We start from the raw sequence: 12,100 nt of genomic DNA, 5'->3' as shown, positions 1-12,100 counted from the left end.
TTTAGCGTCATATAAAATGATTAGCATTTGACATTGATTTTAGTTTAAAATGCATGACGTGTGGTTTAAAGTATGGTTTAGTAGTGCAATATATGTGCAAAACTGACAAAAACCAAATGGGACAATTTCCCGACTACGACAGTTATTAATAAACCGACTTTTCGACTACAGTTGTTCTGAACCAAAAGCATTTTCATAACAATTTCCTGCAAAAATATTTTATTTTTTGCAAATATTTAATCGAAGAAACAGAGTTTAGAGTTATATTTGAAATTTAAAGCTCATGCATTTATTCAACTATACCTACAGATATATATTTCTCAAAATAGAGGTTGTTTTTAAGGGTATCGATTTAATCTATGTATACTACATTATGATAAAATATACAATAAAAGTGAATAATACTGCCAATATTTCATGAATATCTTGCATGTTAAAATGATGCTGATTTTAACATGTTTACTATATGATTGCCACCTTCTACAACTTTAAAATAGTGAATAGCCTAGAGTGTTTTTCCATATTAAAATATAGTATACGTTTTATAAAATGGTATTTATAACATGCCGATTTAATATATTACTGAGTTTAAATTTTGTGAAAAAAGTTTATTAAAATAAAAAGTTTCAAAATAAACTTTTGTTTAACCTACATTATAATATGCCTAAACAGCAATTGATGTTTTTATACAATATAATTTTTTTCGTTTGAAATAAATGTCCGATAAAATTCATTGTTTATTAATTATTTTCAAAAAAAGGGTACAATAAAATTTCAAAACCTTGATACAATAATTTAGTTTAAGTACTTCATTATATTAGTTTTGTATTTTGTCAATTAGTTTCGCTGTTTCACAACACTTATTATTTTATTTACCGTAAAATTGTTGTTTGAACAAAGTTCAACGCATAAATGTTTTCAACAGTCGTTTTTTTTTTTTGTTGGTATAGCTATTAATTATAATACCAAACTAAGTCGGTATTGTCAGAAACTTATAAGACAAAAGCAGCTTTATATATTTTCGTAGAAAATAATACGCATGCTTTAATTAAATTCATAACTTTAAAATAGTTCTTATATAAAAAAGTAATCTATTTGGTTTCACTTTTATTTTTATATCATTTAATTTTATGTAATGAAATATGTGAATAACTTTTATTAACATATTTAATAATATAAAATACATATTACTGTATGGCAAATAATATTATTTATTGTAACCAAAATTTTAATTTGTTCATAATATTTAAGCAATAATCATATATTATATCATTAAGCACGTAGGTGCATAGCAATTATTTATTATGTTTTTGAAATCAATATTTTTTTTGAGTTCAATCATATATTTTAAGAATTTGAATAAATAAAGTGTTGTGTAGTGATTTAAGGAAGCATATACTTCAGAGTTAGCTGCATTCCTGAATATGATTAAAAATACACTATACCGACAATTTACGAGATTCGAACAAATACAAAATGCATTTTCCGCATAGTAAAATTCTTATAGATCGGAAAGAGATTATGTTATCATTACTAAATACTAAATATTAAACTCTTATTTTTAAGGATTAAACACACTTTTACTGAAACTCGAAAATGCTGAACCTGCAACGGTTTCCATAATAAAGTAAAGTTCAATCTTCAAAGAGCCATCATTTTTATAATGTACTTGATTCTCCAACTATGCGACCGTTGGGTGTTGTAAGTTTACATGCTGTATAAATATACTCACCGCGGTAAATAAATACCTAGTAAAGTATTTTCATACAACATACCGACATTATTTTATTATACCTCTCACATTATTTGTTTTTAATAATATGTATGTATTGCTGTAAAATATTAATATTTGTATTACAACGTAAAATGTAACGAAAAATAAATATTTATCACGAATATCAAGTGATTATTGGCTTTATATACAGCTTTGTAATATAGCTAAGTATTCGTTGTGAATGTTTAAAATGTATATACAGCGATCGTCGATGATTAAGTATACGCCTTGATCAACAATTGCAGCTACATTAAATTCGTACAAATATTATTTATGGCGGGGGTGTGGTTAAAATAGTCTTGTACCTATATATTTTCGTCATTTCGCCTGATAATAATTTTTATACCTGCCAACTGCTGAGTTAATTCAACCGGCTAAGCTCTCGATTTAAACAAGTTTATATATTATGATGTTTTGCCTCATAAAATATGTCTTCTTTTAATCTTTTGAGTACACCAAGAAGGATATAGTTGTAATGTTTTAGTAATGAGTTTTTACTTTTGATGTAGAATGGTGATCAGGCGAGCTCGAGATCTCTATGATCTCCAGTTAAAGAGCGTAGGTTATATAAATAATGGGTACGCATTACAATATGATATTACATTTGAAGATAATGAACTACTTTACCGTGCTATATCTATACGACTATTCCCGATTACACTCTTGAACTTTATTACAAAAGGAAATCATTTTAAAACATTTGATGGCTGAATGCAGATCAAATGAAGAAGAAAGGAAAAAACATAACATTGTAGCAACGAACCTATACGAGATAATCGGACCCGAATGCCAAACAGAAAACGTTACGTAATTCCTTAAGACCATAAAAATAGAGGAAGACATAAGCTAATAGTCTATGCCGTCGAAGCTATAATGAACAATAAAAAAAAAAAGAAGGAAAGAAATCAGATAAAACGCTGTGCACACAGAGGAACGGAAATGAAATCTACGATATTTCACTGACAAATTACGGACAACGGGTGTACGATAAAGAAAAAGTTGTTCCAATAAATATTTAGTTTAATCTCATTACAGAGTTGCGTACATAGAAGTTTTCAATTTAATGTTTTTATATATAAGTGACAAAAAATATATTGTATTCTATGAGAGGTTAGATTTTTGACAATGTTCATTGTGTCTTAAACTTTTTCACTTTTCGCTTTTTTATTTTGTCCAAACGTCCTTAAAAACATGTTAACCTCAAAATCTCAATGTCGGGTTTCTGTTCACCATAATATATTTAAGCTAGATTATTGTACTTCGTTTAACCATAATGTGATTACTCTAATCGTACATATTATTATACATAAAATCCTTCAAACAATTAAATCATGTAAACTAAAGATAATTTTAAGACGTGAGATGTATAGAAATTCAGTAGGGTAGTAGTAATAATGTAATCTATACATATTTATTATTATTATGTATAAATATCGAACAATAAATCATTACACCCATAAAATAATTCTGAGCTGAGATTGTGTTATGCAAAAAATGTCAAGATTTCGTCAAATACTTATATAAAAAAGTGTTGTATGAAGCTTTTAGAGCTTTTTAAATGCTCCAAAAAGTGTTAAACAAAAAAAACCACGTGAAAAAAACTTGATTGTAAAATCAATACCTCTTCCGCTCTGATCAGAATTTAAAATAACTAATAAGTAACCATTATGTTGAAAATAATTTTTACTGTTTATACAAAAATATGCATTCTAAACCAATATTTGTACCTGCTTTTAAATGTATTAGAATATTTACCTAAACATTCTAAACCAAAGTAATTCTTATTTATTTTTATATTAAAACATAAATACAATTTTATATGCAATAATATCTTCATTTATGATTATTATTAAAATGATTGACTGTTCACTGTTAAGGGGTAGATGCATCAATAATTATTATTTCGAAATAGTTTAAATAATAATAAATTATATTATTTAAAATTGAAATATATTCCAACATATTTAATATAGACTCAAGTTTTACTAAAATAATTTTTACCCTCGATCTTTATATTATTCATAAAACGTTGAACGGTAATGCTAATTTGAAAACTTAATTTTACAAAGTTCTATAAAATTAGTAAACTAATTAAACATTAAATTTAATCTTCGTAATTATTATAATTTTATTACAAATTATTATGAACAATGTAAATTATAAATTGTATTTAAATATCATGAATTTATAATATTTGGATTTATACAGATTCGACTCACCTACAATTATACAAAATATGATGTACGTTTTCAGCATTAAATGAAAGACACACTTAAATAAGAGTAATTAATTAATGTAATTTTAGATGTAAAATATAATGTTGGCGTAATGCCGATAAAGCCAGTGAGCTTATACACTAATTAAATAATTTTAATAATAAACGTCACGTTCACATAAATAAATTTGATGCAAATAAACTTTATCGAAGTCATTAATTGAGAGTCATTTTTAAGATTTCTATCTACNATAATATAAAATAACAATATTATTTTCAACTCATTTTTTAAAAAAATGTTTAATATTGGTTTGTTTTTTAAATATATATAATATATTTGTTATCTATACAATAATCAATCACCTTATAATATAATATAAATTATAAAGTACAAATAACATATATGCAACTTTCATTATTTTTAAATATATCTACATATTTGTAAGTCATGGAGATAAATAATTGGTACCATTATCGGTTGAATTTTGGGAGTCCTAACAGTCGCTTGGAATATTGTATACCGATTCAGTTGTGCGATTGTAACTACCCACATAAATAAAAAATATGATCCGATTTCTATCTTTAGGTAATCATTTATGCGTTTTATTTAAATATTCTTTATTTATTTATTCAACCAAATACAATATGAATGGTATTATTTGTTAGTGTACATCATTTAAAAAATGTTTGTATATGAATTTAATGTAAACGTTCGTAAGATAAGAATTCTTTTTTTTCCAGATCTTGTAAATCAGATTCAACAGTCAAATCCATTTCGAGATTCCCCTCAAACCGCATGAGTTCTAAATGGCAACGAACACTTGGTGCTCAGTCAATACTACAAGATGAAATGCAAAGTCCTGTTGAAGATTCTGAGGTAATATTAGTTTAATCTCATATTGCATAAATTATTGATTGAAACATTATCTTAATTTTTAATGGAAAATCACACCTATCGTAAGAGTGTATAATATCATAGTATGTAATAAATAACAAACGGTTTTATAATAACAGATCCTAAAGATTAATAGGTACATAACTTATCGTTCAATGAATATATTGAATTCTAACAAATTAATGCATTTATATTTGTAGATGAGTTATGACAGATTATCGCCCAATTACGGTGACTTTCCTCAACCTCATCCATTACCTATGCCTGAATATGGAGGATATTTTGCCCCTTTAAAAGAATATCTCCCGACTAATATTCCGTCGAGCAGTGGTTTTCACAGGTAAGACATAAAAATTAATTTAATCCTTAACATTTTAAAAACACATACAATCTAACGATTGCAATGAATTTATGTCGGATTTACATACTGATGAGTATTCTGTGTGTGTCAGACCTAACCTATAGGTGCACTGAAAATGCTTAAAAAATTACTCTTTGACGGTAGTTTATTTCTGGTTAAATATTTGTTTTCTTAATAATCGTTTAAGACATTAAAACAAAATACAGAACACCCATTTTTGATAAAATTGATTTTGTGATTTTGTTGTTATTCGAAAAATATTGTTTGTGCGGATTTTCAACTTATCACAGCCATTATGTATATTATTTTCATAAAAAATGATATTTAAAAATATTTAGACTAATAATTTGGAGTGCGATGCATTCAACACCTTTGAACTGTATAATGTTATTTGTTGTATCGAATATTGAGTTAATAGTTATATAATTTATAAGTTGCATTAAAATAATATCTTACGTACCTTGACTTTACACATCAATATTATGATCTATTTTTCCACCATCACTGATACTTAATTAGAAGATAATAAATGATCATTATAATGTAAATGGTTTTTTCGAAGGTAAATAATTTTTACCGACGAAAATTAGTTCAACCCACTGCAGGTCCCAACTTATTATTATAAATAAAAATATTAAAATATAAAATATTCTTAGATAATATATAGCACGACCATCCATGCTCAGCAACGTCTTTCGACGATAATTTGTCATTGAAATCAAACATGAGTGAGTTCTGTGGTGCATTGTGTGTGTGTATATTAATGTATTTTGTTTTCTTCAAATACTTAAAAATCCGCATAAACGTATTTAAAATTGACAATTTCAATTTTATAATTAAATTTCCTTATTTCGAATTAATGTATTGTTGTAATGGTAGGTTGTTTACAATTTACCCTTTCAATCATATATGAAAATTGTACTATTATTATTATTAATGATAAAATATTTTAATATTAAAATTCCAAAAGATTAAATACCATTTTAACATTGACGTTTTAAAATTAAAGATTTTAATTAACGTTGAAAAGTTTATTTAAATTATTTAATAGGGGATAAAAATCCTCTGGGTTTTAAATTATGAAGACATTATAATGAATAATCATTATGCAGCTTGCATGTTCTCTAGGTCAATTTCTAAGTAAATTCTGCTATGTAGAGATTGTCAGCTTAATTTTTTTTCTTGAAAACCGAGACCTTTTAAATTTAATTACATTAGGTACTTCAGCTTTCGATTAACTGTACATTAAAATATTAATTAAATATGTATTATAAATTCCGTGCTGAAGGAAATCAATCATTTTATAAATGCTGTATACTTAAAAAATGCTCATTTATGATTAGTTTCTAAAAAATATCAATTGGTACTTCTCTACAGAATTACATAAATAGTATTATTAAAGAAAGTTATTTTTAGAATTTTTTTTGTAATGGTTTCATGACAAGTACAAAACATTTTGATTTGAACAAAAACAATCAATTTTGTTGTAGGTACCTTATTTCTTAAATAATAGACGTAGGCAGACCTAATTTGACGTTATATTCTCATTAATTTGTTGTTGTTTTTTTTTTTAATGAACACTGCCTTAATAATAAATGCAAAGTATTATTAATCCTTATTTATTTGTCTTTGGATATTTTGCTCAGCTTCTTACGTTAGTTATAACATGTCTTACCTGTATTTTTTTTTTAGATGCAACATTGCTGTCATGTTACTAAAAGATTTACCGTCCGACTCGCTAGACATTGACTGGTCCATTCATATGCCTTTGATGCTGCATATTGCATTATTAGGCATGGACCATAGCCGTCCTTTAGTACACCAGCATTGCAAACAATTGTTGTTGAACTTGTTGCTAGTCTTAGCCAACAGCTCGGACCAACTGACCATCGCTCAAGTCCTTTTGAATCGCGACACTATTCACCTCAGTCTTGGATTGCCGACGCCGCCAGTACCTGTCACCCAGCATAATTTTACAGGTACCTACAGCCTAGTGTTATTATTTTGTTACCACGTCGTAATTTTTCACACGTATAAAACACATTTACCAAATTCATAACAATTATAAACAAGATTATTGTGTATTTGGGTCACTACTTCTGCACAAAAAAAAAATGACAATACAGTTTGTTGTTCTGTTGACAAAAGATTAAAGTTAATGATATAAACAGTGTGTTCAAACTAAAAGATACTATTAAATATGTCGGTCGGATGACCTCGAAATGAAGTTTTCGGGATGTCAAAGAGAGCATCTTTAAGTACATGTTTTGAGAAAATTGCTCAATACAACTTACTTTATTTTTAGATAGCAACGCACATTTTTTCCACAGATTTAGGTATACTTTTATTTTCTTAAATGATGTTTGTATTAAAAGTCGTTTTGTAAATGAAAATCATACAAAGTCGGAGTAAGTTGAAATTATAAATAATTGCTAACTTTGTCAATTTTGCAATTAAGAAAAAGGTCCTGGTTTAAACAATTTTAAATAAATAGTCCATCCGAATATGTAGAAAAAAAAATTGACGTTGCACTTAAATGCAAAGTAATTTGTGTCGCAAATGCACGTACTAAAAGGTTTAAAATGTCGACATTTTATCAAAATACGTTCTTGATAGGTACTCTCTTTAAGCTCCCGAAAACCTCATTTCGATCTGAGATCACTAAGCTGAAATATTACGTGGAACCACGTATCGTAAACGTACTGTATACATAGGTATAATAATAATACGACTATACATTTTTTATTGTTTTGTGAATGTATGTCGTGTCTTACTATTATTGTTGTACTACTCCAAAGTTGTATAACACAAGTAAATAAAAAAATTCAAGTATTTACTACGAATCACGACTGTCATTGTTCTTCGTCTATTTATTGACACTGGAAATCTAATTACAAAACTTCATTGTATGCGTTATAGTACTCGTAATATATTGTGTTTACAAAGAAACTTCGATGAATATAAGAAACTGCGTATGTATTAAATAAGTACTTCCCCTCTTGTAGGTATCTTACATTTTTACGCACATAATATGTATTATGGCATTTTTCACTTCGTTTTAACTAATAAAAGTTTCGTAATAGATTTGACCCTTATTCTTTCTACAATATATTATTATCTTAATGGTTTTTTTTTCATAATATTTTTGACTTGTCAAGATTACTCTTCGTTTATAATAATTCAAATAATTTATTTTTAAATTTGACAACAAGAATCGATATTGATTCAAAATCGTATCATAACAATTAATGTCTTCATCGACAGAAATGAAAAAACGACTTTCATTAAAACTTGGTAATCTATGTTTAAATTAATCTTTTATAAATTATAGTCAAATGTTGATATACATATACCTATATTTTATATTACTTATTCTGTTTTTAAAAACATTTCAATCAAATTTGGTAATATTATTTTTATAGTTAGCAATAAAAAAAATTACAATTACCCATAATGAATTTTTACTCGAAATTTGTTTTCTTGAACACTATAATTTATGCTTCTGGAAATTAAAATTAGAAGTTACCTATAAGTATATTTATTATTAAGACTGGAAAGTATTAATTAAATGTATTTTATTATTTCTCCCTTCGATAAAACTACTATTATAATTTATTGTCAGTGTAGAGATTATTTATTAACCCGTATAAAAAGCCGTGTTCAGAAATGTTATTAATTAATAATTGTATAGGTACTGATTCATCCGTTGACAAGCAGACATTTATAAAATATAGCTTATCTTAACTTTATTTTTGTTGCCAAAAGTGTCTCTTGATTTGCTACTTAATTGAAATGTTTCTGTAAATTATAACGTGCTTGTTGATTTCGATTTTAGTAAGTTATAAGTTTTACTTGTTGTCAAAGATATATTTTTGAAAGTTACTAAGTTTTAATAATGAGGCCCCAGCATTAAAATAATAATTTCAATTTATCATCTTAATGTAATATAATTACTTTTCATTACTTTATGATATCCATTATATTAATATATTTTAATTTTATTGCTGCAGCTAAGTATTTTATTGTACCGAACATTATAGACATAGAACTGTAGAATGTTAGTTATTAAAATTTTATTTGAATTCAACTTTTAACACATGTTTTTATTATATGCTATAAATCTGGTAGGCAATTAAAGCTTAGTTAAATATGTACAATAATGTATTGTAATAACTTATACTCACTTAATATAATAGTTATAATTCAAATAATGTGGCTCCGCTCAATCTGCGGAAACGCTCTGAGTGTACGTACTTGCCGATGTTCCTAGCTCCCGGATGGGTGACCACCCGGGTTTTTAGCAACACATCCTTGCTACACATATATGCAAACACGTGTTACACCATAAAAACCTACTAAACCTGTAAAAAAATCTCCCTACCGTACTACCCCACACGCAATGGCCTATGTTGCTGAGGGTTCTCAAATATTATAAGTTTACATAGGTAGTACATACACGATTCAATTATAATATAACATGTAGTATAATTTCTCCACTTGGGGTAAATTATTCACAAAATATTTGCATAAGATGAAGTTTTAATTTTTATAATATTGGTTTGTTATTTAATTTCCCCCTAAATAAACCACCTATAGGTGGCTTTGTCAGGCGCGGTCGTACGCTCAATTTGCGGCAACGCTCTGAGCGTACGTACCGGCCGTCGTTGCTAACACTGGGATGGGTGACCATCCGGGGTTTTAGCAACATCCTTACCACACATACAGACGTGTTCCAACCCCCCCCCCCCCCCACACCCCCACACACACACACACACACACACACACACACACACACACACACACACACACACACACACACACACACACAGTACCAGACTCTAATGAACTTAGAGGTCGAAGCCTTAATCAAAAAAAAAAACTTCCTATAGATAATCAAACAAAACAAAATAAATGTTACAGAAGCCGACGAATCGTTTGACAGTTATTTGCAAACACCTATTGGAACCAGTTACTCACAATCCACTAGTTTGGTTGTCTTGCCTTCCCCTTGTGGTAAGTGCACAATACAATTTTGAGTTTTCTATGAATTATTGTTCGACATTTTATTTTTAGAAGACGATGCTTCGACAGTGATATTGGGAATGGATCAACTAAATCCACCAACCCCAAATGTAACCATTAAGGAAATCGTCAAATCTCTCATTGATTTTATTTCATCTAGGTAAAATATTAATTTTTTTCTCAGTGTATCGGCTTGTACCTACTTGATTTTAATCATTGATTATTATTAAATATTCATTGGTTTTTGGCGTGTTTAGGGGAGATCAACCGCTCTGGCACTATGAAGACATTACGGCCAAAGTGTGGTCCATTCGCAGTGGAGAACAATTGGACGTATTTCTTCAGCACATTCTTAGAGTGTTTCACGAATTTCTACCACATGCTTTGATAAGCGAACGATGGGCACAGACAGCAATTCAGTTGGGACTTTCCTGTTCGTCGAGACATTACGCCGGACGGTCATTACAGGTACACATTAACTTTTATTTGCAACTTACAAACCAATTATGAATCATTTCAGATTTAAGCAGTGAATATATAATATGCACGGTATATAATATGGTAAAAGTGAAATCCTGATTTATTTATTACCATCGGTAAATACTGGATTTATTTTTTTAAGAAAATGACTTTTTATAGCGTGACAACGACACTGCAATATATTGTATTGGTTTTTTTTAGTAACATGACACTTAGGTCACAAAATCCGTAAAGGAATCGAAACTGAGATGAGTTACAAAACAGAATGGAAAACACAATCATACGGCTGAAAATATAAACAGTGGTGTAATTGGGTTAAATTACGAATTGAGTTGTAATAGGTAGGTCACTCAACGTGCGTGACATGGATCATTTAATAAAAATTCGAGCTTCAACTTGCTTTCAAATTTAAATCCTATACATATTCATATCGACAATGCGCGTAGAACAATCAAATTTTAAACATTTCAAAAATAACATGAAATATTGCTAAGTTTCGACTGCTGCTGTGGTGTCGTATATACGTATCATGTCAATCTATAAGACGAGCTTAATGTCGTTGCAAACTTAAAAATGGTTTGAAAAAGAGGCCCACTCACACCTCACACCAATGATATCACGACCACCTCTCCATAATTCTTGGGTGGGTTTAAAGTAGGGGGATGCGTCTTTCCTTTAAGCCTCAGCTATGATTTTTTTTTAAATATAGCAATTATGCTTTAGCCACAATTCTTATGAGATGCATATATAATAAGTAATAATATAAGTAATATTCCGGTTCCAGATCGTTATCGAAGAATCAAATTGAATATATATGTACGAAAGTGGTACTTATAGGTTTAGAGCTATTATTTTATGGTTTTTAGTTTTATAACTTCTTTAAGTACCTATGAACGTAATATTTAAGTTTAATATGATAATAATAAAGTCCTACGAGGGCACGTCGCGGTAACTATAAGACGCACATCTACCACGGTCATAGTGCAGTTATTGTCCGCGCTGGTTGCGTTTATATAGGCATGGTCACGATTTCATTCGCATTTTAATATCGTTCTTTAGAATTTATCGATTTTCACATAATAGTATTATGATATAATGCGTGTGATGTGTTGTGTGTGTATAGACTTGTGAATTACAAGAAAGACCTCCTCGGCAGCGTAATAGCCTGCAATAGTCGAGTTTAGAACCTGAGTATACCTATAGGTTTTTGTAATTAGCTGTTCGACGATTGCGACCCGGTCAATCCTCCCCCTGCGCAGAGGACAGCGCTGCTGCAGGCTAAAATAGCATAAGAGAACTCAATTATAAACATGATGCGAGTATTGGTATAGGACATAGGGAACGGCCAACTTA

At 28.7% G+C, this 12,100-nt stretch overlaps 1 protein-coding gene across 3 annotated transcripts in view; it reads left to right on the top strand.

Moving 5' to 3' along the window:
- Positions 1-12,100, top strand: part of LOC111038188 (protein furry) — a 103,754-nt gene that overhangs the window by 76,613 nt on the left and 15,041 nt on the right. For all 3 annotated transcript variants that reach the window (XM_022321186.1, XM_022321187.1, XM_022321184.1), the window contains exons 26-31: positions 4,731-4,866; positions 5,085-5,224; positions 6,938-7,224; positions 10,166-10,258; positions 10,319-10,427; positions 10,525-10,735. In XM_022321186.1, coding sequence (XP_022176878.1) covers positions 4,731-4,866; positions 5,085-5,224; positions 6,938-7,224; positions 10,166-10,258; positions 10,319-10,427; positions 10,525-10,735 — 976 coding nt within the window. The remainder of the gene's footprint in view (positions 1-4,730; positions 4,867-5,084; positions 5,225-6,937; positions 7,225-10,165; positions 10,259-10,318; positions 10,428-10,524; positions 10,736-12,100) is intronic.

This window comes from Myzus persicae, unplaced genomic scaffold (genome assembly GCF_001856785.1).
Source record: "Myzus persicae strain clone G006 unplaced genomic scaffold, MPER_G0061.0, whole genome shotgun sequence".
NCBI lineage: Eukaryota > Metazoa > Arthropoda > Insecta > Hemiptera > Aphididae > Myzus > Myzus persicae.
Note: the sequence above shows the minus strand (reverse complement) of the source record. Positions and strands in the feature narration are given on the sequence as shown.